This window comes from Thunnus albacares, chromosome 4 (assembly GCF_914725855.1).
Source record: "Thunnus albacares chromosome 4, fThuAlb1.1, whole genome shotgun sequence".
NCBI lineage: Eukaryota > Metazoa > Chordata > Actinopteri > Scombriformes > Scombridae > Thunnus > Thunnus albacares.
Genome location: NC_058109.1, coordinates 207,473 through 235,216, shown reverse-complemented (window position 1 = coordinate 235,216; position 27,744 = coordinate 207,473). Strand labels below are relative to the sequence as shown.

The window sequence follows — 27,744 nt, the reverse complement described above, 5'->3', positions numbered from 1 at the left end:
AGGTAGGAACTCTTGTTTCCTGTGTTCGGGTAGGAACTCTTGTCTCCCGTGTTCGGGTAGGAACTCTTGTCTCCCGTGTTCGGGTAGGAACTGTTGTCTCCCATGTTCGGGTAGGAACTCTTGTTTCCTGTGTTCAGGTAGGAACTCTTGTTTCCCGTGTTCGGGTAGGAACTCTTGTCTCCTGTGTTCGAGTAGGAACTCTTGTGTCCCGTGTTCGGGTAGGAACTCTTGTTTCCCATGTGTTCGGGTAGGAACTATTGTTTCCTGTGTTTGAGTAGGAACTATTGTTTCCCGTGACCGGGTAGGAACTCTTGTTTCCTGTGTTCGGGTAGGAACTCTTGTTTCCCGTGTTCGGGTAGGAACTCTTGTCTCCTGTGTTCGAGTAGGAACTCTTGTTTCCTGTGTTCGGGTAGGAACTCTTGTTTCCCGTGTTCGGGTAAGAACTCTTGTCTCCTGTGTTCGAGTAGGAACTATTGTTTCTCGTGTTCGGGTAGAAACTCTTGTTTCCTGTGTTCGGGTAGGAACTCTTGTGTTCCGTGTTTGAGTAGGAACTATTGTTTCCTGTGTTCGAGTAGGAACTCTTGTTTCCTGTGTTCGAGTAGGAACTCTTGTTTCCCGTGTTCGGGTAGGAACTCTTGTTTCCTGTGTTCAGGTAGGAACTCTTGTTTCCCGTGTTCGGGTAGGAACTCTTGTTTCCCGTGTTCGGGTAGGAACTATTGTTTCCCGTGTTCGGGTAGGAACTATTGTTTCCTGTGTTCGAGTAGGAACTCTTGTTTCCCGTGTTCGGGTAGGAACTCTTGTTTCCCGTGTTTGGATAGGAACTATTGTTTCCTGTGTTCGGGTAGGAACTCTTGTTTCCCGTGTTCGGGTAGGAACTATTGTTTCCCGTGTTTGGGTAGGAACTATTGTTTCCCGTGTTCGGGTAGGAACTATTGTTTCCTGTGTTCGAGTAGGAACTCTTGTTTCCCGTGTTTGGGTAGGAACTCTTGTTTCCCGTGTTCGGGTAGGAACTATTGTTTCCCGTGTTTGGGTAGGAACTATTGTTTCCCGTGTTTGGGTAGGAACTATTGTTTCCCGTGTTTGGGTAGGAACTCTGTGTTCGGGTAGGAACTATTGTTTCCTGTGTTCGAGTAGGAACTCTTGTTTCCCGTGTTCGAGTAGGAACTCTTGTTTCCCGTGTTCGGGTAGGAACTATTGTTTCCCGTGTTTGGGTAGGAACTCTGTGTTCGGGTAGGAACTATTGTTTCCTGTGTTCGAGTAGGAACTCTTGTTTCCCGTGTTCGAGTAGGAACTCTTGTTTCCCGTGTTTGGGTAGGAACTCTTGTTTCCCATGTGTTCGGGTAGGAACTATTGTTTCCCGTGTTTGGGTAGGAACTATTGTTTCCCGTGTTCGGGTAGGAACTATTGTTTCCTGTGTTCGGGTAGGAACTCTTGTTTCCCGTGTTCGAGTAGGAACTCTTGTTACACTTTTAAAAACACTTTTTTTTCTCACAAAAAGCCTCATTGAAAGAGATGCAGTAAATTATGTAATTCAGTTATGTAGCTTAATAAAATAAAATCTGTTCATTTTAATACATTTCTATGTATGTAAATGTCAAAGTGAGACATAATTGTACTTGATCTTATATTTTGTATTATTTTTATTATATGCGTCTGGTTTTAGTGAGTTGCCCTGCATGCTTTTTTTATATGGTTTTATATTTTCTGATATTGTGTTTTAACTTGGACTGAGTGAATTGAACTCTGATTGATCAAGTGATGGACTAAGTGAGAACACCGGTGAGTGATTGGATGACACACCCCCCTTCACTCAGGATTGGTGGACTGGACTGAGCTCCTTGATTTTTTTTGGCTGAGTGTGAGAGATGAACGCAGGTGGAGAAGGAAGGAAAGGGAGGAGAGACTTGGAGACACGGGAATTGACGGATGTGAGAGGGTTCAGTCCACAGAAAATCGGTTGCAGTTGGTCGTCGTGGGAACCGGAGGACGGAGACCACTCGTTGAAGCAGCGCGGATACACCGGAGGAAAGATGCAGCTGGGACGAGGAAGCAGACAGACCACAGAGAACTTGAGTATCCGTCTTCCTCTATCTATTTATTGGAACAGACATTTTAAGGATTTTTTTTATTCCATTTTAAAGATTCTCGGTTACCACAAGCTTCTTTTAAAATAACTCATTCTTCACCCTGTTTTAACAACTTGTGAATAAAATTCCTGCATTGTCACTGTGCGTGCGTTGTATTTTTTTTAGCAGTGGAAGTTCAAGCTGGTATTTTTAAAAGAACGTCACACTTGTGTAACATAAATGTGGTGATATGTGTACATATAGAGCTCCACAGGCAGCGCTGCTGTTCTTTCTAATAAAACATGAAGCTTCACTTCACACTCAGACAAACTAATATGGCAGCTGCATTTATCCTCCAAAAGGCATTATATCATATATCAACATGCTGCAAAGACATTATAGCCAGCGGTAAATCAGCAAAGAGCTGCACAGATCAGTTCGATTCAATTCAATTTTATTTATATAGTGCCGATTAACAACAGAAGTTATCTCCCTTTTCACATAGAGCAGGTCTAGACCGAACTCTTTAATTTACAGAGACCCAACATTCCTCCATGAGCAGCACTTGGTGACAGCAGCAAGTGCTGGAGGCCAGGGTAATGCCATCCAGAGCAGCTTTATCATTAGATAATGTGTTTCTAAGGTGTTTAGGGCCAAACACAATAACTTCAGTTTATTCTGAGTTTAGTAGCAGAAAATTGCAGGTCATCCAGGTCTTTATGTCGTTAAGGCATGTTTGGAGTTTGTTTAACTGATTGGTTTCATCTGGCTTCATTGATAAATATAATTGGGTGTCATCTGCATAACAATGAACATTTATGGAGTGTTTCCTAATAATATTACCTAAAGGAAGCATATATAAGGTGAATAGAATTGGTCCAAGTACAGAACCTTGTGGAACTCCGTGTCTAACTTTTGCCTTCACGGAGGATTCATCATTAACATGTACAAACTGAAATCGGTCTGATAAATAGGACTTAAACCAGCTTAATGCAGTTCCTTTAATGCCAATTAAATGTTCCAGTCTCTGCAAAAGGATTTGATGGTCAATTGTGTCGAATGCAGCACTAAGATCTAACAGGACAAGTATAGAGACAAATCCTTTGTCTGATGCAGTTAGGAGGTCATTAGTGACTTTCACCAGTGCTGTCTCTGTGCTATGATGCCTCTAAATCCTGACTGAAAATCCTCAAATAAACTATTGTTATGTAGAAAGTCACATAACTGATTAGAGACTGCTTTCTCAAGGATCTTAGAGAGAAATGGAAGGTTAGATATAGGTCTATAATTGGCTAAAACACCTGAATCAAGAGTAGGCTTCTTAAGAAGAGGTTTAATTACAGCTACTTTAAAGGACTGTGGTACATAGCCTGTTACTAAAGACAGATTGATCATATCTAGTAAAGAAGTGCTCACTAAGGGTAAGACTTCCTTAAGCAGCCTAGTTGGGATGGGATCTAAGAGACACAGACTTTCTAGTGAGTTATAATGAAGTTCAGGTCTAGAGTTGATAATGAGGCTGTGACTCCTCCTCCTCGGCCAGTGTCTGGAGGAATGTGAGTATTAATATGACTGGGAGGACTGGATTCATTTAGACTGACATGTTCTTCATGACACAGCCAGGTTTCAGTAAGACAATCAATCAATATGATGATCTGAGATTAAATCGTTTACTAAAACGGCTTCAGATGACAGAGATCTAATGTTTAAGAGTCCACATTTAATTATCTTATTTTGTTGAACTGTTGCAGACGTGGTTTTAATTTGTTTTAGATTTTTATGAATGACTCTTCTGTTTATTTTATAATATATATAATAATCTTTCACACATTTAACTTTTATTTTCATACAATAATCAGGATTCAGGAGGATGAGCAGTGATTCTCAGTGTGAGAGTAGCTTTTATGTTTTAATTCAATCCCACCTGATGAAGTGAAACATGAAACACGGTGAGAACGACCGGGCGAAGTATCTGAGATGCTCTTTCTGTCGTCCATCTTCAGAACATTATAGTTTCACCACAGCAGACCCTCGTCAATAACATCCGCCGTCACATGATCACGCGGCCCAGCGTGAGTTTCACATCGTTTTCCATCGAGGTCGAGGATTAAAGGTTAAAAGATGTTTTACTGGCAGACTGACGTTTGCATCCTCATAACAAACCACTAAAAGAGACAAAATCCTCTTCAGTTCTCATGAATATGTGATCGTTATAGTGAGGTCATTATACATTAAATAATACGTTTAAGATAAATTAGATAAAATATGGAGAGATATAATATTCCAAATGGAGGGAAGGTTTCTGAAAAGTTGCTTCAGCCAAACTGGGTGGATTAAACTTTTGTTTTTGTTTGTAACTATAATATTGATAAAATCTGTAAAACTTGGTCTCTCATCTACAAACACATTTTTTCACCTCATAACTATTTTATATGGAATAACAAGGATATAAACACACATCTGTCTTTATGGAATATTGTTTTTACAGTAACATTGTGTTGGTAGATCAGTTATTTCATCGGGATGATGGTCAGAATATAATGTCCCCGTAACACCAGATGATGTAAAAGTCTTTGCTGTTTAAATCTCTTTAACAACAGATCAGATTTTACTACATCACCATATGTGACTTCATACTGGAACCAGTTTGTGGCCTGCATGGCTTCTACCTAATCAATACTTAATCAACAATAAAGTTAAAGAAATTTCCTTTAAACTCGTTCACAAAGTCTCTCCAGCTAAAAACTGTTAAAGAAAAATTTAACATTGATGTGAGTTGTAGTTTCAGTCCAGAACCTGCTGTGCATTTATTTCTGCACTGAAGAATTTCTGGCAAAACTTTTGTGTTTTCAGCACTGAAAATATTCATGAAAGTTTTATTTAACTTTGGTTGTTTTGTTTGGTTTCCTGGAAAATAACACAGAAAAACACTTATGTGTACATGATAAATCTTATTATTATAATGGACAAATTCCATATCTATAAATTTACAGGTAAGAAACTGTATTTTATTGCCTTTAGCAAAGAGTTCAAACAATTCATTTGTTCAATTGAACACTCTCTAAAACAAAAAGCAATTAAAACTGTAACAGCTGGTGTTAAAATGTTTACATACATCTTTCAGCGTTCATTTATAGCTCTAGAAAGTTTACTTTCTTTTACAGTTTTTACATGTTTTTTCACGTTTTTTTTCTGTTGTTATGTGAACACATCCTGCTGTTTATTCTTTTGTACATTAATAAAACGGCAGGAGGAACTTTTCGGCCGCAGCCTCTGTTTCCTGTGTTCGGGTAGGAACAGTTCAGCTGCGGCACACTACGTCACTTCCTGTGAGTCTCTGATAAAGACGGCCTGGCGGGAGCTCCGCGGGTCCATTTTTTGGGTTTGTTCTGTGAATCCGGCGTGAATCGGAGCCATCAGAACCGCAGATATGGTGAGTGTTTCCCGGGTAAAAGGCCGCGTGCTGCCCGCCGCGCGCAGCGGAGCATTTCTCCGGTTCACGGTTTATTTCAACAATGGCGGCGGTTTGAATGAACGTCCGATGAACGTCGCTGAGCAGCTCTGCGCGCAGCCAAACTGATTAGAAATATGATCGATAATCAGTTCATATTCAGCTCTCGGTGCTGCGGGCCGGTAACGGGGTTCGTTGGGGGAACAGCCGGTGATTTACCGGGACAGACCGGTTCGGTCTGTTAGCCGTTAGCTGCCCTGCTAGCTGCCGGTGTTGTGGAAAGTTTGGCGTCCTGAATGAAAAGTGTCTCAAACTGTAAACCTGCCCTTAAATCACGTGTTTATTAAACGGAGTCTGGTGCTAATTAAGCTAATTAAGCTAATGACGACAAGAACCTGTGAGAAGCTTTAATAATGAAACAATGAACTTCAGCTGAAAGCAAACTTCTTACTGAAAATATCTCAACAGTGTTTGAGTTACAAACATTCTGTTTATATTTAACAGCAGCAGGATTATATAATTTATAATTTATATAATAATCTCAGCAACACAAATCACTGATCAATACATCTTTAAACAAAACAAACATTAAAGATGAACTCAAACAAACAGGAACAGGAACTCTGTGTGTGTGTTAATATGTGTGTGTGTGTCTGTGTTAATGTGTGTGTGTGTGTGTCTGTGTTAATGTGTGTGTGTGTCTGTGTTAATGTGTGTGTGTGTCTGTGTTAATGTGTGTGTGTGTCTGTGTTAATGTGTGTGTGTGTCTGTGTTAATGTGTGTGTGTGTCTGTGTTAATGTGTGTGTGTGTCTGTGTGTGTGTGTGTTAATATGTGTGTGTGTGTCTATATATGTGTGTGTGTGTGTGTGTGTGTCTGTGTTAATATGTGTGTGTGTGTCTATATGTGTGTGTGTCTGTGTTAATATGTGTGTGTGTGTGTGTGCGCGTGCTCCCTGTTAGACAAATGCGTATTAAATATTGGTACTTTATTGATACTCTGCACACAACACGAGTATGTGTAGCTGTAACGCGTCTCTACAGCGCTGTATGATGATGTCATAGTAACGCTGGTGTCTGATTGGTCCTCAGACGGTGGGAAAGAGCAGCAAGATGCTGCAGCACATCGACTTCAGGATGAGATGCATCCTGCAGGACGGACGCATCTTCATCGGCACCTTCAAGGCCTTCGACAAGCACATGAACCTGATCCTGTGTGACTGCGACGAGTTCAGGAAGATCAAGTAGGTCCACCTGGGGTCAGAGGTCATCCTGTTATACTCAGTACTGTAGGTCCACCTGGGGTCAGAGGTCGTCCTGTTATAGTCAGTATTGATTGTAAGAGGGTGTTCAACATGAGGTTCGGGGCCCTGCATCATCATTTTAATCATCAAAGCGATTTAACACAAGATGGAGTTTGATGACGTGGTGAAGTAGTGAAGCATCATGGGAGTTGTTGTTGTTGTTAAATAACCTTTGCCGTTATTGCGGTCGGCGTCTGCTGGTGATTTAACGGTTAAAACATCAGAATCTCAGAGACTTGATGAGTTTATTTCTGTTCACTAAAGAAACATTAAAATGTTCTTAAAGGAAAAACTGAACGTGGACTCTTTAGAGGATCCGTTAGTTCAAACACTGAAAAGACTTTTGATGGTCTGATGGCGCCGACCTGCCGCTCCGTGCAGCCACGACCTTAATGATGCAGATAAAATGTAAACAGCTGAGTTTATATAAAACTTCCCCCGAACAGTCGACGTGAACCGAGAAATGGTTGGTATTTTAACTTGGAGGTCTGTGGAGGTCTGTGGAGGTCTGTGGGGGTCTGTGGAGGTCTGTGGGGGTCTGTAGAGGTCTGTGGAGGTCTGTTGGGGTCTGTGGGGGTCTGTGGAGGTCTGTGGGGGTCTGTAGCTCTGCGATAACCTGACTATGAACAACAATGACGTCACAACAACAGTTGGATGAAGGATCTTTGCCACATCAATACATGTTCAATATATTGATTAAGTTAAACGTTCTTGCTCAGTCGTGTTACGCTTCACTATGTTGCACGGCGACGCCCAGCTGTTACCGGTCCATGAAGAAGACGCTTTGTGCTGAAGAGACAGGCTGCGGCGTTGCCGGGACGCCGGTGCTCCAGTCGTGCAGGTCAGAGGGTCCGAGTCGCTCCTTTGTGCGTCCATGTTAGCGGCGAGCTAACTCTGCTCTGTGCTGTTAGCGGCGAGCTAACTCTGCTCTGTGCTGTTAGCGGCGAGCTAACTCTGCTCTGTGCTGTTAGCGGCGAGCTAACTCTGCTCTGTGGCGTCTGTGGCAGCTGCTGGCGCTTAAAACTTACTTCCTGAGTCTCAGGCAGGCTCTCGCGTCTTCTGCCGTAAAGAAAAGAGTTCTGTGTGTCTGCTGTGAGCAGATGGCGGCGGCGGGCCGAGCGGCGGCGGGCCGAGCGACGGAGAGCTGCTCCAGCAGCAGCTGTGAGGAGAAACAGGGAGAGAAGAGGTTCTCTGGTTTTGTTAAACTGGGTGAAGTTTCACACCTTTGGTGCAAACAACCAGGACTCATGTGGTCACTAGTGACCCAACAGATGTCATAACTAAGATACACACGTCCTCCTCCCAGCCTCGCACGCTCCACTCACATGTAGTAGTGATAATAATAATAATAATAATAATAATAATAATAATAATAGTGTGACAGGTGTTGAGTTTCTGTCAAACTGAACCTTGAAGCACAAACTCAGTAAACATGTCACCTGTGAGCAGTGAGGCATGCTGGGTAGAATGACCTGTGAGCAGTGAGGCATGCTGGGTAGAATGACCTGTGAGCAGTGAGGCATGCTGGGTAGAATGACCTGTGAGCAGTGAGGCATGCTGGGTAGAATGACCTGTGAGCAGTGAGGCATGCTGGGTAGAATGACCTGTGAGCAGTGAGGCATGCTGGGTAGAATGTGAGCAGCGAGGCATGCTGGGTAGAATGTGAGCAGTGAGGCATGCTGGGTAGAATGACCTGTGAGCAGTGAGGCATGCTGGGTAGAATGTGAGCAGTGAGGCATGCTGGGTAGAATGTGAGCAGTGAGGCATGCTGGGTAGAATGTGAGCAGTGAGGCATGCTGGGTAGAATGACCTGTGAGCAGTGAGGCATGCTGGGTAGAATGTGAGCAGTGAGGCATGCTGGGTAGAATGTGAGCAGCGAGGCATGCTGGGTAGAATGACCTGTGAGCAGTGAGGCATGCTGGGTAACATCTGTCTTTCTCATCAGGCCGAAGAACTCGAAGCAGCCGGAGCGCGAGGAGAAGAGGGTTCTGGGATTGGTCCTGCTGAGGGGGGAGAACCTGGTCTCCATGACGGTGGAGGGCCCGCCCCCTAAAGATGTAAGTGTGACCCTGCAGCCAATAGGAGAGGCTCCTGTGGTGACGTCATCAGTTTAATCTCTGCGTTTGTTACCGTGACAGTTAAATAATGTTGTGATTGACCTTTGACCTGCAGACGGGGATCGCTCGTGTACCTTTAGCGGGTGTGGCCGGAGGTCCGGGTGTTGGTCGTGCGGCGGGTCGCGGCGTTCCTGCCGGCGCTCCGATGCCTCAGGCTCCCGCTGGTCTGGCGGGACCCGTCAGGGGGGTGGGCGGGCCCTCGCAGCAGGTAACCATGGTAACAGTGTGTGTGCGTTCAGGTGCGGTGTGTCTGCTCAGGTGATGACAGCTTCCTGTGTGTCTCCCAGGTGATGACCCCGCAGGGCAGAGGGACGGTCGCCGCGGCAGCAGCCGGGGCGAGCATCGCAGGAGCACCTACGCAGTATCCACCTGGACGAGGAGCCCCGCCCCCCATGGGCCGTGGAGCCCCGCCACCAGGTGAGAACCGTGATGTCGGATGCTTGCGTTTGATTGGCTCTTCTTACTGTGAGCTTATTGGTTGTTACCCAGCTTCTGTCAGCTGACTGGTTGTTCCACGGCTCCTCCACTTGCAGGTATGATGGGCCCGCCCCCCGGCATGCGGCCCCCGATGGGTCCTCCGATGGGGATGCCTCCTGGTCGAGGCGCTCCGATGGGGATGCCTCCCCCGGGCATGAGGCCGCCGCCCCCCGGCATGAGAGGTAAGCGGGAGATGGGGTTCGGCCAATCACGTTGCAGCATCTTGTACAATGTGACACACTGTAAACTGATCATGTGACCTCTCTGGTCTGCTGTTTTAGGACCACCCCCTCCCGGGATGAGACCGCCCCCTCGGCCCTGAAGAAGCCCCGCCTCCTCAGACTCTCCTGCTGTACAGATGTTTCTTTTTTACCTTCTTCGTTTGTTTTTTAATAAAGTGTCTTCTGTACATTTGACTTCAGTTTCGCTGTTCATTGTTGCCATGGTAACCAGTTCAATAAAGGTGTGGAGCAACAGCCAATCAGTGCTCAGGTCAACTCATTAATATTCAGACAGGAGTCACACCTGTGGTAGCAGACAGGTGAGTACGCAGTATAAATACTGCAAGACACAGTACGCAGTATAAATACTGCAAGACACAGTATAAATAGTGCAGTACATAGTATAAATACTGCAAGACACAGTATAAATAGTGCAGTACATAGTATAAATACTGCAAGACACAGTATAAATACTGCAAGATGCAGTATAAATACTGCAAGACACAGTACGCAGTATAAATACTGCAAGATGCAGTATAAATACTGCAAGACACAGTACGCAGTATAAATACTGCAAGACACAGTATAAATAGTGCAGTACATAGTATAAATACTGCAGGACACAGTATAAATACTGCAGTACATAGTATAAATACTGCAAGACACAGTATAAATACTGCAGTACATAGTATAAATACTGCAAGACAGTATAAATACTGCAGTACATAGTATAAATACTGCAAGACAGTATAAATACTGCAGTACATAGTATAAATACTGCAGGACACAGTATAAATACTGCAGTACATAGTATAAATACTGCAAGACAGTATAAATACTGCAGTACATAGTATAAATACTGCAGGACACAGTATAAATACTGCAGTACATAGTATAAATACTGCAGGACTCAGTATAAATACTGCAGGACACAGTATAAATACTGCAGTACGCAGTATAAATACTGCAAGACACAGTATAAATACTGCAGTACATAGTATAAATACTGCAGGACACAGTATAAATACTGCAGTACATAGTATAAATACTGCAAGACACAGTATAAATACTGCAGGACACAGTATAAATACTGCAGTACATAGTATAAATACTGCAAGACACAGTATAAATACTGCAGTACATAGTATAAATACTGCAGGACACAGTATAAATACTGCAGTACATAGTATAAATACTGCAGGACACAGTATAAATACTGCAGGACTCAGTATAAATACTGCAGTACGTAGTATAAATACTGCAGTACATAGTATAAATACTGCAAGACACAGTATAAATACTGCAGTACATAGTATAAATACTGCAGGACTCAGTATAAATACTGCAGTACGTAGTATAAATACTGCAGTACATAGTATAAATACTGCAAGACACAGTATAAATTCTGCAGGACACAGTATAAATACTGCAAGACACAGTATAAATACTGCAGTACATAGTATAAATACTGCAGGACACAGTATAAATACTGCAGTACGTAGTATAAATACTGCAGTACATAGTATAAATACTGCAGTACACAGTATAAATACTGCAGTACGTAGTATAAATACTGCAAGACACAGTATAAATACTGCAGGACACAGTATAAATACTGCAAGACACAGTATAAATACTGCAGTACATAGTATAAATACTGCAGGACACAGTATAAATACTGCAGTACGTAGTATAAATACTGCAGTACATAGTATAAATACTGCAAGACACAGTATAAATACTGCAGTACGCAGTATAAATACTGCAGTACATAGTATAAATACTGCAGGACACAGTATAAATACTGCAGTACATAGTATAAATACTGCAAGACACAGTATAAATACTGCAGGACACAGTATAAATACTGCAGTACATAGTATAAATACTGCAAGACACAGTATAAATACTGCAGTACATAGTATAAATACTGCAGGACACAGTATAAATACTGCAGGACTCAGTATAAATACTGCAGTACATAGTATAAATACTGCAAGACACAGTATAAATACTGCAGGACACAGTATAAATACTGCAAGACACAGTATAAATACTGCAGTACATAGTATAAATACTGCAGGACACAGTATAAATACTGCAGTACGTAGTATAAATACTGCAAGACACAGTATAAATACTGCAGTACGCAGTATAAATACTGCAGTACATAGTATAAATACTGCAGGACACAGTATAAATACTGCAGTACATAGTATAAATACTGCAAGACACAGTATAAATACTGCAGGACACAGTATAAATACTGCAGTACATAGTATAAATACTGCAAGACACAGTATAAATACTGCAGTACATAGTATAAATACTGCAGGACACAGTATAAATACTGCAGGACTCAGTATAAATACTGCAGTACATAGTATAAATACTGCAAGACACAGTATAAATACTGCAGGACACAGTATAAATACTGCAAGACACAGTATAAATACTGCAGTACATAGTATAAATACTGCAGGACACAGTATAAATACTGCAGTACATAGTATAAATACTGCAGGACACAGTATAAATACTGCAGGACACAGTATAAATACTGCAAGACACAGTATAAATACTGCAGGACACAGTATAAATACTGCAGTACATAGTATAAATACTGCAGGACACAGTATAAATACTGCAGGACTCAGTATAAATACTGCAGTACATAGTATAAATACTGCAAGACACAGTATAAATACTGCAGGACACAGTATAAATACTGCAAGACACAGTATAAATACTGCAGTACATAGTATAAATACTGCAGGACACAGTATAAATACTGCAGGACACAGTATAAATACTGCAAGACACAGTATAAATACTGCAGTACATAGTATAAATACTGCAGGACACAGTATAAATACTGCAGTACGTAGTATAAATACTGCAGTACATAGTATAAATACTGCAGTACATAGTATAAATACTGCAGGACACAGTATAAATACTGCAGTACGTAGTATAAATACTGCAGTACATAGTATAAATACTGCAGTACACAGTATAAATACTGCAGTACGTAGTATAAATACTGCAGTACATAGTATAAATACTGCAGTACACAGTATAAATACTGCAGTACGTAGTATAAATACTGCAGTACATAGTATAAATACTGCAGTACACAGTATAAATACTGCAGTACATAGTATAAATACTGCAGTACACAGTATAAATACTGCAGGACACAGTATAAATACTGCAGTACGTAGTATAAATACTGCAGTACACAGTATAAATACTGCAGTACGTAGTATAAATACTGCAGGACACAGTATAAATACTGCAGGACTCAGTATAAATACTGCAGTACATAGTATAAATACTGCAAGACACAGTATAAATACTGCAGGACACAGTATAAATACTGCAAGACACAGTATAAATACTGCAGTACATAGTATAAATACTGCAGGACACAGTATAAATACTGCAGTACGTAGTATAAATACTGCAGTACATAGTATAAATACTGCAGTACACAGTATAAATACTGCAGTACGTAGTATAAATACTGCAGTACATAGTATAAATACTGCAGTACACAGTATAAATACTGCAGTACATAGTATAAATACTGCAGTACACAGTATAAATACTGAATGCAGGTGTTTGCAGGTATCAGGCTGCAGAGCGGAAACAGCTGCTGCAGTGATGATAACTGTGCAGCTTTATTAGTGTCACAGTGCGCATGCGTGCCAACACAAACTCCATCAGCTGTTCATCAGCTGTTGATCAGCTGTGATCAGCTGTGATCTTCATCAGTAACAGACGTCGCTTCAGAGGAAATAACACATTTCCTGCTTAGTTTCGTTGCGTCCTCAGAGGAAACGTGGATGCAGTTAAGATGCTTGAAGTGTTTCTGCACTATTTCATGGACTACAGCTGATTTTTATCAAATAGCAGCTGATTTTTATCAAATAGCAGCTGATTTTTATCAAATAGCAGCTGATTGTCATGACATGAAGAGCGACGAGCTGTGGCTTTAATAATAATACTCTGAATATGTAGTTAAACTACAACCTGACGTCACGTCGCAGCGTTTCCAGCGTGTCTGCGTCAAAGCTTAAAAAAAATCTTGTTCTGGTCATATGACCGGTAGGGGGGTGTGGTCATGTGACCCGCAGTGTCATATGACTTGTTGTGATTCTTCATTGTCGGCAGTTGCAGTCAAACCAACTTTACCTGCTGAACTAAAACCCGGTGAACACGGGAGCAAGGTTAGTTCCGGTATCATCTCACCTGACCGAGACTCAGTTAAACTCGGCTGTAAGTGTGAGTGAGTGTGAGTGTGAGTGTGAGTGTGAGTGTGAGTGAGTGTGAGTGTGAGTGTGAGTGTGAGTGTAAGTGAAGTCAGTCTGTATTTAGTCTGGTTTGTTTTCACAGTGAAGTTAGTTTGTCACGTGTTTTCCGCCAAACTTAATTCAGAAATACATTTGAACATCTCGTCTTCTGAACAGAAACAGTCCGAGTTAAAGGTTGAAAATGAGAAACAAAGTTTTAATGTGTAACTGCGGTAAATCAGCTCGTAGCGAACTAACCGCACCCGTTACTTCCTTAAAGTGTCACATGTTTGATCTGGTGCAGAGCCGCTGAGTCTGCTGTCTGTCCACCAAACACACTTCAATAAATACATTTAACTTTTATTTCCTCTCTGAGGAAAAACGAGACGCATCAGAAATCTGTAACTTCATTTAATAAATTCGGCTCCTTTTTGAAATCCTGTTTTAAACTTCAGCTGTTCGCCTGAACTGACCTGCGAACAGGAAGTAGCTTCAGTGTGAGTTTAACTCTTTCAGTCCTGTTCTGACAAACTTCATTACATTAATTAATTAAACATGTGTCACTGGATGGAAACCTTATAGGAAGTAAGTAAGTGTTTCCCGCCAGACCAAAACCATTTTTTTCTTGCCAAAAATAACGTCAAACATCCGTTCATTTGGAAATCAGTAGCGTTTGAGAGCTTCTGTGTGTTGCTGCTCTGAAACATGAGTCAACCTCTGTCGCTGCCCGGGAAACTCTCTGCAGCCGCTTTAAGGAACACGGCGGCGCGTCATGTGAGTGCGTAGCGAGTGAGTGGTTAGCAAGCGGCAGAAAAGTGACGGTGAATGCGAGCAGAGCAGGAAAAGGTTTAGCAGGAAGTCGTCAGTGTGTCAGTTAATAAATGCTGCAGCTTCTCAGGACCAAGAAAAGTCACGTCTGTTATTTCCCAACTGCTGGAAAAGTGTTAGCACTAAAGTTAGCAACAGTAGGTTAGCCTGACCTGAAGACGCTGAAACACTGAAATAAGCACACTTCTCTAAAATATGAGGTGTTCTACCTGCAGCCCCTCTGTGACATCACAACTCACTAACCAATCAGATCATTGGTCTGCACGCAGCTTCACTTCCTCACATGACAGAGCTCTTTAAACAGAAACCTGAACTCAGACACGTGGTGTGATGTCACTTTCTGTCTGGTTTCAGAGGCAGGTGTTGATGATGTCACTTCCTGTCTGATTTATCTCATGGACGTATAAAGAGAACTGGATACAGGAACAGGTTTCCTCCCCCGCCGTGTTAGCCGGAGGGCTGAACCGGAAATAACCAACTCAGCAAGCGGAAGTCACCAGTGCGCTCGCTCTATCGGCCCAACAGATGTGGAAGAGGAACTTTTTTGGCTTCATGAGCCACTGAGCAACTTTCATAGGAATGAACAGGCCCCGCCTCCAACGCTGTATCCAGTTCTCTTTATACATCCATGGTCTAGCTGTCCCCCCCACCCCCCCACCCCCGCCCCACCCTCCTCATGCCTAAACCTAACCAAGTGGGTGTGTTCATGTAGATTCTGACCTACTTCTCAGATGCAGGTGTTGATGATGTCACTTCCTGTCTGATTTCAGATGCAGGTGGCGTTGCTGCTGTGTTACTTCCTGTGCTCTCTGCTGGGCGGTGATGCGGCTCCGGCTGCAGACGAGGTGACCTACCTGCCCGGTCTGCAGAAACAACCGAGCTTCAGACAATACTCGGGATACCTGAGCGTGGCCGATGGCAAACACCTGCACTACTGGTCAGTACTGACTCACCTGTAACTCACCCGCACTATTCAATTCAATTTTATTTATAAAGCGCCAAATCACAACAAAAACTCATCTCAGGGCACCTTTCACACAGAGCAGGTCTAGACTGAACTCTTTAATTTACAGACACGCAACAATTCCTCCATCAGCAGCAGGAAAAACTCCCCTTTAACAGGAAGAAACCTCCAGCAGAACCAGACTCTAGGTGGCGCCGTCTGCTTTGACTGGTTGAGTTGAGAGAGAGAGAAAGAAAGGGGGGGGGGGGGCAGAATAACAACAATCATAACAATAACAGCAGCAATAGTCGGGGAAGGACTGCAAAGGCTCAGCCTGCAACCCAGGGTTAATATTAGAAATATGACTAATAATAATAATAATAGCAGCAGCAGCAGCAGCAGCAGCAGCAGCAGCAGCAGTGGGCGTCACGCTGGGCAGCAGTCAGTCCACAGTTAAAGTTAGTGACATGCATTGATGTTACATGAATACATACAGATGGAGAGGAGGAGGAGGAGAGAGGAGCTCAGTGCATCATGGGAAGTCCCCCAGCAGTCTAGGCCTATAGCAGCATAACTAAGGGCTGATCCAAGGCGAGCCTGGTCGGCCCTAACTATAAGCTTTATCAAAAAGGAAAGTTTGAAGCCTACTCTTAAACATAGAGAGGGTGTCTGCACCCCGGACTGAATCTGGAAGATGGTTCCATAGAAGAGGAGCCTGATAGCTGAAGGCTCTGCCTCCCATTCTACTTTTAAAGACTGTAGGAACCACCAGTAAGCCTGCATACTGGGAGCGCAGTGTTCTAGTGGGATAATACGGTACTATGAGCTCTTTAAGACATGATGGTGTTTGACCATTAAGGGCTTTGTAAGTTAGGAGAAGGATTTTAAATTCTATTCTAGATTTTACAGGAAGCCAATGCAGCGAAGCTAAAATGGGAGAAATGTGGTCTCTTTTTCTAGTTTTAGTCAGAACACGTGCAGCTGCATTCTGGACCAGCTGGAGAGTCTTTAGAGACTTGTTAGAGCAGCCTGATAATAAGGAATTGCAATAATCCAGCCTAGAAGTAACAAATGTGTGAACTAGTTTTTCTGCATCTTTTAGGGACAGGATGTGATTTTTGTGATATTACGTAAGTGAAAAAAGGCAGTCCTTGAGATTTGATTTATGTGGGAGTTAAAGGACATATCCTGATCAAAGATAACTCCCAGATTCCTTACGGTGGTGCTGGAGGCCAGGGTAATGCCATCCAGAGTAACGTCGGCCTGTGTGTTGGTGGTAACGTCGGCCTGTGTGTCGGTGGTAACGTCGGCCTGCGTGTCAGTGGTAACGTCGGCCTGCGTGTCAGTGGTAACGTCGGCCTGCATGTCAGTGGTAACGTCGGTCTGCGTGTCGGTATATCACCTGTAGTGAGGTCACCTGTCGTGTTGGTGTTGCAGGTTTGTGGAGTCCCAGAACAACCCGTCCTCTGACCCCGTGGTGTTGTGGCTGAACGGCGGCCCTGGCTGCAGCTCTCTGGACGGACTGCTGACTGAACACGGACCCTTCCTGGTAGGTAACTTAAACTCCACCCACCTGACCCACACCCACCTGCCTCAGTGTGATGTCACAGTGACACCTGTTGCCCTGTGTTGTTTCAGATCCAGAATGACGGTGTGACACTGCAGTACAACCCGTACTCTTGGAACAAGGTGAGTTAATCAGTTACATACCTGCCCGCTGTCATGTGACTCAGGTGGTTTGATGTTGGTCACATGGTTAATTTCTGTGTGTTTCCTAAAAGCTGATTGGTTTACTGTTTCCGAGCAGATCGCCAACATGTTGTACCTGGAGTCTCCAGCAGGAGTCGGATTCTCGTACTCTGACGATCAGAAATACGTCACCAATGACACCGAGGTCAGTGACGGCCGCTAACTCGTCTCCTTATCGGCTCATTGTTCACTGTCATGTGATTAAAGTGTTTTCCTCCGCAGGTGTCGATGAACAACTACCTGGCTCTCAAGGAGTTCTTCCGCCTCTTTCCAGAGTTCAGCAAGAACCAACTTTTCCTGACTGGAGAGAGTTACGGAGGAATCTACATCCCCACGCTCGCCGAGAGAGTGATGGAGGACCCCAGCCTGAACCTGCAGGTACTCCCTGATACTGCAGTACTACACGCTGATACTGCAGTACTACACGCTGATACTGCAGTACTACATGCTGATACTGCAGTACTACACGCTGATACTGCAGTATTACATGCTCATACTGCAGTACTACACGCTGACACTGTAGTATTACACGCTGATACTGCAGTACTACATGCTGATACTGTAGTACTATTGTAATAACGGCGCAGTACTACTCGCTGATACTGCAGTACTAATGTAATAACGGCGCAGTACTACATGCTGATACTGTAGTACTAATGTAATAACGGCGCAGTACTACATGCTGATACTGCAGTATTACACGCTGATACTGCAGTATTACACGCTGATACTGCAGTATTACACGCTGATACTGCAGTACTACACGCTGATACTGCAGTACTAATGTAATAACGGCGCAGTACTACATGCTGATACTGTAGTACTAATGTAATAACGGCGCAGTACTACATGCTGATACTGCAGTATTACACGCTGATACTGCAGTATTACACGCTGATACTGCAGTATTACACGCTGATACTGCAGTATTACATGCTCATACTGCAGTACTACACGCTGATACTGCAGTACTAATGTAATGACGGCGCAGTACTACATGCTGATACTGCAGTATTACACGCTGATACTGCAGTATTACACGCTGATACTGCAGTATTACACGCTGATACTGCAGTATTACATGCTCATACTGCAGTACTACACGCTGATACTGCAGTACTAATGTAATAACGGCGCAGTACTACACGCTGATACTGCAGTATTACACGCTGATACTGCAGTATTACATGCTCATACTGCAGTACTACACGCTGATACTGCAGTACTACACGCTGATACTGTAGTACTACATGCTGATACTGTAGTACTAATGTAATAACGGCGCAGTACTACACGCTGATACTGCAGTACTAATGTAATAACGGCGCAGTACTACACGCTGATACTGCAGTACTAATGTAATGACGGCGCAGTACTACATGCTGATACTGCAGTACTAATGTAATGACGGCGCAGTACTACACGCTGATACTGCAGTACTACACGCTGATACTGCAGTATTACATGCTCATACTGCAGTACTACACGCTGACACTGTAGTATTACACGCTGATACTGCAGTACTACATGCTGATACTGTAGTACTATTGTAATAACAGCGCAGTACTACATGCTGATACTGCAGTACTAATGTAATAACGGTGCAGTACTACACGCTGATACTGCAGTACTAATGTAATAACGGCGCAGTACTACATGCTGATACTGTAGTACTAATGTAATAACGGCGCAGTACTACATGCTGATACTGCAGTATTACACGCTGATACTGCAGTATTACACGCTGATACTGCAGTATTACACGCTGATACTGCAGTATTACATGCTCATACTGCAGTACTACACGCTGATACTGCAGTACTAATGTAATGACGGCGCAGTACTACATGCTGATACTGCAGTATTACACGCTGATACTGCAGTATTACACGCTGATACTGCAGTATTACACGCTGATACTGCAGTATTACACGCTGATACTGCAGTATTACATGCTCATACTGCAGTACTACATGCTGATACTGCAGTACTAATGTAATAACGGCGCAGTACTACATGCTGATACTGCAGTATTACACGCTGATACTGCAGTATTACACGCTGATACTGCAGTATTACATGCTCATACTGCAGTACTACACGCTGATACTGCAGTACTACACGCTGATACTGTAGTACTACATGCTGATACTGTAGTACTAATGTAATGACGGCGCAGTACTACACGCTGATACTGCAGTACTAATGTAATGACGGCGCAGTACTACACGCTGATACTGCAGTACTAATGTAATGACGGCGCAGTACTACACGCTGATACTGCAGTACTAATGTAATAACGGCGCAGTACTACATGTTGATACTGCAGTACTAATGTAATGACGGCACAGTACTACACGCTGATACTGCAGTACTAATGTAATGACGGCGCAGTACTACATGTTGATACTGCAGTACTAATGTAATAACGGCGCAGTACTACACGCTGATACTGCAGTACTAATGTAATGACGGCACAGTACTACACGCTGATACTGCAGTACTAATGTAATGACGACGCAGTACTACATGTTGATACTGCAGTACTAATGTAATAACGGCGCAGTACTACACGCTGATACTGCAGTACTAATGTAATGACGGCGCAGTACTACACGCTGATACTGCAGTACTAATGTAATGACGGTGCAGTACTACACGCTGATACTGCAGTACTAATGTAATGACGGCGCAGTACTACACGCTGATACTGCAGTACTAATGTAATAACGGCGCAGTACTACATGTTGATACTGCAGTACTAATGTAATGACGGCGCAGTACTACACGCTGATACTGCAGTACTAATGTAATGACGGCGCAGTACTACATGTTGATACTGCAGTACTAATGTTATGACGGCGCAGTACTACATGTTGATACTGCAGTACTAATGTAATGACGGCGCAGTACTACACGCTGACACTGTAGTATTACACGCTGATACTGCAGTACTACACGCTGATACTGCAGTATTACATGCTCATACTGCAGTACTACACGCTGACACTGTAGTATTACATGCTGATACTGCAGTACTACACGCTGATACTGTAGTACTAATGTAATGACGGCGCAGTACTACACGCTGATACTGCAGTACTAATGTAATGACGGCGCAGTACTACACGCTGATACTGCAGTACTAATGTAATGACGGCGCAGTACTACATGCTGATACTGCAGTACTAATGTAATGACGGCGCAGTACTACACGCTGATACTGCAGTACTAATGTAATGACGGCGCAGTACTACAGGGATGTGGTGATTTGGGGTTGCTGTTAGCTTGTAGAATGCTAATATTAGCGAGCTAGTGATGCTAACTGTGTCTGGACCGTCTGGCAGGGCATTGCTGTGGGAAACGGGATGTCCAGCTACGAGATGAACGATAACTCTCTGGTGTTCTTCGCCTACTACCACGGCCTGCTGGGAAGTCGACTGTGGACGGAACTGCAGAGCTTCTGCTGCAGCGATGGGACCTGCAACTTCTACAACAGCCAGAACCCTAACTGCTCCATCAGCGTGAGTCTTAACAGGTCTAAACTTGTTTATCTCAGGATCTAACCAGTACGAACTGGTTAATCTCAGGTTCTAAGTAGTCTGAACCGGCTTATCTCAGGTTCTAAGCAGTCTGAACCGGTTTATCTCAGGTTCTAAGCAGTCCGAACCGGTTTATCTCAGGTTTTAACCAGTCCGAACTGGTTTATCTCAGGTTCTAAGCAGTCCGAACTGGTTTATCTCAGGTTCTAAGCAGTCCGAACTGGTTTATCTCAGGTTCTAAGCAGTCTGAACCGGTTTATCTCAGGTTCTAAGCAGTCTGAACTGGTTTATCTCAGGATCTAACCAATCCGAACTGGTTTATCTCAGGATCTAACCAGTCCAAACTGGTTTATCTCAGGATCTAACCAGTACGAACTGGTTAATCTCAGGTTCTAAGTAGTCTGAACCGGTTTATCTCAGGTTTTAACCAGTCCGAACTGGTTTATCTCAGGTTCTAAGCAGTCTGAACCGGTTTATCTCAGGTTCTAAGCAGTCTGAACTGGTTTATCTCAGGTTCTAAGCAGTCTGAACTGGTTTATCTCAGGTTCTAAGCAGTCTGAACTGATTTATCTCAGGTTCTAAGCAGTCTGAACTGGTTTATCTCAGGTTCTAAGCAGTCTGAACTGGTTTATCTCAGGTTCTAAGCAGTCTGAACTGGTTTATCTCAGGTTTTAACCAGTCTGAACCGGTTTATCTCAGGTTTTAACCAGTCTGAACCGGTTTATCTCAGGTTTTAACCAGTCCGAACTGGTTTATCTCAGGTTCTAAGCAGTCTGAACCGGTTTATCTCAGGTTCTAAGCAGTCTGAACCGGTTTATCTCAGGTTCTAAGCAGTCTGAACCGGTTTATCTCAGGATCTAACCAGTACGAACTGGTTTATCTCAGGTTCTAAGCAGTCTGAACTGGTTTATCTCAGGTTTTAACCAGTCTGAACCGGTTTATCTCAGGTTTTAACCAGTCCGAACTGGTTTATCTCAGGTTCTAAGCAGTCTGAACCGGTTTATCTCAGGTTCTAACCAGTCCAAACCGGTTTATCTCAAGTTCTAAGCAGTCTGAACTGGTCTAAATTGGTTTTCCTTAGATTCTAACTGGTCTGAACTGGTTTATCTCTGGTTCTAACTGGTCTAACAAGGTGAAACAGTTGGTACCTGTTCAGGTGTCTCAGGTGTTGTGTCTCCTCTGCAGGTGTCTGAAGTTCAGGTAATTGTCTACAGTTCAGGACTGAACATGTACAACCTGTACGCTTCCTGTCCAGGCGGAGTCCACCAGAGGGTCAGGTAAGCCTTGCTGTAATGAGACTCACCTGCTGCAGGTGTGGGCCACAGAGAGGACAGGTGTTGACTTTCTGTTGTTGTCATCAGTGTTGAGCGAGGTGAGCTGGTGATCAGAGATTTGGGAAACTCCTTCATCAACCATCCATGGACTCAGCTGTGGAACCAGGTCTGTAGAAACCAGCTGCTGTCATCACACTCACCTGAGGACAGATGTTCCTCTGACTGTGTGTGTGTGTGTGTGTGTGTGTGTGTGTGTGTGTGTGTGTGTGTGTGTGTAGAAGTTACAAAGTCTGGCGTCCCGCCACCAATCGGTGCGTCTGGACCCTCCCTGCACTAACTCCACCCCCTCCTCCCTCTACCTGAACAACAAGTACGTCAGAGAAGCTCTGCACATCAGCCCCAAAGCTCTGGAATGGGTCATCTGCAGGTAACACTGCAAACACCTGTATACACCTGTGTACACACCTGAATTAGTAAATTACCCAGGTAATTTGTATGTCCATGACCTCTTTGACGTGCTGACCTTTGACCTCTGCCATGTATTGCAGCTCTGAGGTGAATCTGAACTACGGTCGTCTCTACATGGACGTCAGGAAACAGTACCTGAAACTGCTCGCTGCTCTGGTCAGTTAGGTGATGTGGCCAAAGATGTTATCATGATAAAAGTTTTCATACCAGTCGATCAATAATTAACAAATGTCTCAACAAATGTCAAATTATTATGTTTCCAGTTTAAAGGCTGATTCTTGTTCCTGAGTGAAAGGTGAAGAAACCAGACGATTAACTGGTTTTGAACTATTCTTTATGGTCAGAACATGACAAACACTTGCCAGCTGGAACATTTCACTAATCTGAAACATTCAAACAGTTATAGTGATAAAATGTTTTTTCAATTTAAAAACATGCATGAGTGAGATCCCTCTCCGTCTCTTTTCCTCAAAATATCTTAAGAGCCGGTACATTTATTTTTTTTAGGTTCAAATCCAAAAATTTGGTGGAAGTACGTATGTTTTAGTGTTAAAATGCCGTTTTCCAAGCCCTTCTAAAAACTATTTCCTGTGTGACCTGTAGCCACAGAGACACACTGAGCTCACTGTTGCTGCTCTGCTAAACCGCTAACGGCTGAGTGAGCGTTTCCATTTGAACAACCCAGATAAAAAACACAGATGGAGTTATCCTTTAATAAAAAAATGAAGTCCTGCAGTGTGATACAGCACACATGTAAGACGGCTCAGACTGCAGAGTCCAGTAACACATAACATTTAAAACATTTCAATTCCAACTAAATCATACAAATGAAAACAACCACAATACGTAGCCTACAGAAATCACTCCTGCGGTAAACTTATTGTCTCATTTCAGGTTGCAGTTTGTTTACTGACAACTCAGTAAATGTTGCCGTATTCTTCATTACTGCGGTAATTTAAACTTATACTAGTTCTGCTCAAACAGTCTCAGTACTCTCCTTCTTCGAGCGACTCTCTCACTAATCCAACATTTGTTTACACACTATTCAGATCTGCTAGTAACTTTAGCTCATCAGTAGTGATGGCTTCTCTCCCTCCATCTCACTCCCCTGCTTTCTCTTGCTTGGTGTGTTATATGTTTAGCTATTCCTCTGCCGCGTTTAGTGATAATGGTACGTAAATGATGGGGGTGCGCCAAAAAAAAACAAATACAACCTGCTCCATTGGCGATGAAGGCGATCGTTTGGACATATTAATGCCGTTATCAGGCGCTGCAGCACTCCTCCGCAGGTTTGTGCCATCGTGGGATTATTTATTAGTAATCGCTGTAAAACAGTCAGAAAATAACGTTTTATTGATCTGATTCAGCAGCTTCCTCACTAACGTTACCAGCGCTCCCTCTCCTCATCGCTCGACCACCGCTTCTCCCTCTCGTCTGTTTGAAATGAGTCGGGAAGCCGTCAGCAGAGCCGAACTTTACTGTTCACGTTATCAAACGAAGAGAAATGTCCTCCCCTCTTCCTAGTAATGTTTCTGTCATACAGCAGGCTGCACAGCGTTACAGGCTGCGTTTCTCCAAAAGTTGATTCTGGTTCATCTTTCTGGCTGCGGCCCCCTGCAGCCCCCCCCCCCCCGCAGCCCTCCACCCCCGCAGCCCTCCACCCCTGCAGCCCCCCCCCCCCCCCCCCCCGCAGCCTCAACGCACAACGCACAGCAGGTCTGCTGCCAGCTGGTTATCTGACGGCCGGAACGAGAAATTAATTTTCTCTCAGTGAAAAACGTCGTCTCCTCGAAGTTTATGACAAACTGCTGATAACGAGACGCAGCAGCGAAACAACAAGCGTTTAAACAGCTGCTCTGTGTTTAGAAACAGTCAATGAAGTTCAGTAAATAGTGAAGCTGCCCGTTTCTTTACTTTATATTCATGTAGTAAATATATAAATATCAATTAGATGGTAATCTGCAGGAGAAATTAAGAAAAAGAAACAAAATTGGTCATAATAATCACCTGCTAATAGTGATCAATTCGCAGCTAAATGTAGCAGGCTGCTATTGTTTGTTTGATTTTGTTAATTAAAGGAGGAATTTATTTGAGGTTTTGCACTTAGCAGTTTATCTTTGTAATCGTTTTTATTTTTGTATTAAATATGAATTTGAGCCGTTGTCTCAGAGCCGCTCTGGTTTCCTGCTGACTGAACTAAAGGAACATTTGATTCATTTTGATTCAGTGTGATCTTTTTTATTTGAGATCTATAAAAGTGTCCACAGCAGACAAACGAAAGACTCAAAACATCAATCTAGAATAAAATCTATGAATTTATTGAATTGAGACCTGATTTTGAATCGAATCGTGAGATTTCCTGAATCGAGTAAATAAATATAGTTTATCTGCTGCGTTGAAGGCGACGTTCAGTGACTGGAAAACCAGTCGTTGGTTAATGGAGTCAGCCAGCCCCCAGTAGCCGGTGCGGGCCGACCCAGCGTAGCTCCAGAGACGGCTTCTCCCTCTCAGATTAATTATATTGAATGTTTTCTATTGAGGAAAATTATATTGAGATAAAGTTTTATCAGCCGGCCGTACTTCCAGTACCCGACTGCTCACGTTTCTAACTGTTTAATCCAAACTCACAGCTGTTCTTCAGCACATCAGACTCTATGAACATAGAATATACTGATAACATTAGAGGATCAATAATGTGTGACATCAGTGGTGACAGTGGTGTTGTCTCTGCAGAAGTACCGGGTCCTGGTGTACAACGGGGACGTGGACATGGCCTGTAACTTCATGGGGGATGAGTGGTTTGTGGAGTCTCTGCAGCAGCAGGTAACTTCAGATCCATGTTATCAATAAATGGAATCAGCTGTGATATCAGTGAGGATTGGTTTAATTGAACTGATCAGTCTTCCGTTCAGAGGCTCCCGTCTCTTTCTCCATTCGATCAGTTTGTGTTTCCACGTTTTTCATCACTTTGGTTTTGGAAGTTGAGAGTTCAGGGGGAGAAGGAGGGAGGAGGCGAAGGATCTGATTGGTTCTGATCCTCTGGAGAGAAGACGTCTCACTCTGTTGGAACTGTAGAAACACTCTGGTTTATAGTGGTTACAGAGTGGTGGGTCTTCCCTCACAGAGGATCTTGGACAAGTTTCAAGTTTCAGTTTCATTTTTATCAGGTGACTCACAAGATGACAGTTAATCAGCTGATATGAGCTGAAAGATGCAGAGCAGTGAAATGTGAGAAGCTTTCTACTCTGATCATAGAGAGAACAGGTGAGCTACAGGTGACGATGGGTGAGGAACAGGTGAGGTTACGGGTGAGGAACAAGTGAGGTTACGGGTGAGGAACGGGTGAGGTTACAGGTGAGGAACAAGTGAGGTTACGGGTGAGGAACGGGTGAGGTTACGGGTGAGGAACAAGTGAGGTTACGGGTGAGGAACAAGTGAGGAAGAGGTGAGGTCCAGGTGAGGAACGGGTGAGGAACAAGTGAGGTTACAGGTGAGGTCAAGGTGAGGAACGGGTGAGGTTAGGGGTGAGGAACAGGTGAGGTTACGGGTGAGGAACGGGTGAGGAACAGGTGAGGTTACGGGTGAGGAACAGGTGAGGTTACGGGTGAGGAACAGGTGAGGTTACGGGTGAGGTTACGGGTGAGGAAGAGGTGAGGAACAGGTGAGGAACAGGTGAGGTCCAGGTGAACGGGTGAGGAACAGGTGAGGAACAGGTGAGGTCCAGGTGAACGGGTGAGGATCGGGTGAACGGGTGAGGAACAGGTGAGGAACAGGTGAGGTCCAGGTGAACGGGTGAGGATCGGGTGAAATAATGAGTCTGTGTCTCAGGTGGCGGTTCAGAGGCGCCCGTGGCTCTACGATGATGAAGACGGTCGGCAGGTTGGAGGCTTCGTCAAAGAGTTCAACAACATCGCCTTCCTCACCGTCAAGGTAAATGCCTTCGTCGTCGTCAGCTGACCCTCTGTGACATCATGCTTCAATTTGTGATGTTTGCTGACCTTTGACCTCTGTCTTCCTTCAGGGTTCAGGTCACATGGTTCCAACAGATAAACCAATCGCTGCATACGCCATGTTCTCCAGATTCATCAAGAGACAACCATACTAACCTCTGACCCCTCCCCCGGCTGACCTGACCCCGCCCCTTCTATTTGGACTCTTGAGGCTGCCGTACTTTGATTTAATTGATTTTTTTTTTTTTTTTTTTGCTTGATTTAAATCACTGCCAGCCAAACGTCTGAGACTGAAACGTCTCAGCCAATCACGTCACACCTCTGGGCCGACTCTCTCCCGGTTTCCATGGAAACGAGCACTGCTGTCAGTCTGTCCGTCGATTGTTTGATTTAATGTGAAGCTTCTTTTGATGTTGTGTTGATTTAATTAAAGGGAAAAATGGGAATAAAGTTTTGATTTTTAACAGACTGAGTATCATGTTTGTCATGTCTGGACCAGCTGGAGAGTCTTTAGAGACTCGTTAGAGCAGCCTGATAATAAGGAAGGAATCCAGCCTAGAAGTAACAAATACGTGAACTAGTTTTTCTGCATCTTTTAGGGACGGGATGTGATTTTTGTGATATTACGTAAGTGAAAAAAGGCAGTCCTTGAGATTTGATTTATGTGGGAGTTAAAGGACATATCCTGATCAAAGATAACTCCCAGATTCCTTACGGTGGTGCTGGAGGCCAGGGTAATGCCATCCAGAGTAGCTTTATCATTAGATAATGTGTTTCTAAGGTGTTTAGGGCCAAACACAATAACAGGTCATTCCGGTTGGTCTGCATTAGCAGATGTTAGCTCACCTGTGCAGGTAGGATGTGTCCAGTTCAGATCACTTCTGTAACTGGTGTTCAGTTTGTTACTGGTCACAAATTATTCTCAGGGAGCCTTCGTCTGTACAGCAATACAACGAAAATTCCCTAAAAACCCTTTTAGAGAAGCTCAGGAGGAGCAACAGAGGAGGAGGTGCAGCAGATGTTCACAGAACACACAGAATACAGCACGGATAACAACATTA

At 43.7% G+C, this 27,744-nt stretch overlaps 2 protein-coding genes and 1 long non-coding RNA gene across 3 annotated transcripts; all 3 read left to right on the top strand.

Annotated features, from left to right (window-relative positions):
- Positions 1 to 1,270: 1,270 nt before the first annotated feature.
- On the top strand, positions 1,271 to 2,226 carry LOC122981299. Its single transcript, XR_006403208.1, has 2 exons — positions 1,271 to 1,779; positions 1,858 to 2,226. It is a non-coding gene; the product is annotated as an uncharacterized LOC122981299 (long non-coding RNA).
- Positions 2,227 to 5,362: 3,136 nt separating this feature from the next.
- On the top strand, positions 5,363 to 9,829 carry snrpb (small nuclear ribonucleoprotein polypeptides B and B1). Its single transcript, XM_044350236.1, has 7 exons — positions 5,363 to 5,499; positions 6,608 to 6,759; positions 8,765 to 8,876; positions 8,992 to 9,144; positions 9,224 to 9,353; positions 9,470 to 9,595; positions 9,695 to 9,829. Exons 1-7 carry the CDS (start codon positions 5,497 to 5,499, stop codon positions 9,733 to 9,735), a joined length of 717 nt encoding a protein of 238 aa, XP_044206171.1. The 5' UTR covers positions 5,363 to 5,496; the 3' UTR covers positions 9,736 to 9,829.
- Positions 9,830 to 13,722: 3,893 nt separating this feature from the next.
- On the top strand, positions 13,723 to 27,151 carry ctsa (cathepsin A). Its single transcript, XM_044349956.1, has 14 exons — positions 13,723 to 13,866; positions 15,528 to 15,694; positions 17,138 to 17,249; positions 17,339 to 17,389; positions 17,508 to 17,594; positions 17,672 to 17,827; positions 20,797 to 20,973; positions 22,177 to 22,268; positions 22,353 to 22,431; positions 22,544 to 22,692; positions 22,814 to 22,889; positions 25,467 to 25,556; positions 26,562 to 26,663; positions 26,755 to 27,151. Exons 1-14 carry the CDS (start codon positions 13,738 to 13,740, stop codon positions 26,836 to 26,838), a joined length of 1,551 nt encoding a protein of 516 aa, XP_044205891.1. The 5' UTR covers positions 13,723 to 13,737; the 3' UTR covers positions 26,839 to 27,151.
- Positions 27,152 to 27,744: the final 593 nt, after the last annotated feature.

What these genes read in the sequence shown, in the direction of transcription:
- snrpb (XM_044350236.1), top strand. An exon ending in GACGAGTTCAGGAAGATCAA is followed by an intron (nt 6,760 to 8,764) that starts GTAGGTCCACCT and finishes CTTTCTCATCAG; the next exon opens with GCCGAAGAACTCGAAGCAGC. An exon ending in CCGTGGAGCCCCGCCACCAG is followed by an intron (nt 9,354 to 9,469) that starts GTGAGAACCGTG and finishes CTCCACTTGCAG; the next exon opens with GTATGATGGGCCCGCCCCCC.
- ctsa (XM_044349956.1), top strand. Translation starts at nt 13,738, where the DNA reads ATGACCGGTAGGGGGGTGTGGTCATGTGACCCGCAGTGTCATATGACT. An exon ending in CCGGTGAACACGGGAGCAAG is followed by an intron (nt 13,867 to 15,527) that starts GTTAGTTCCGGT and finishes GTCTGATTTCAG; the next exon opens with ATGCAGGTGGCGTTGCTGCT. An exon ending in CTGGAATGGGTCATCTGCAG is followed by an intron (nt 22,693 to 22,813) that starts GTAACACTGCAA and finishes CATGTATTGCAG; the next exon opens with CTCTGAGGTGAATCTGAACT.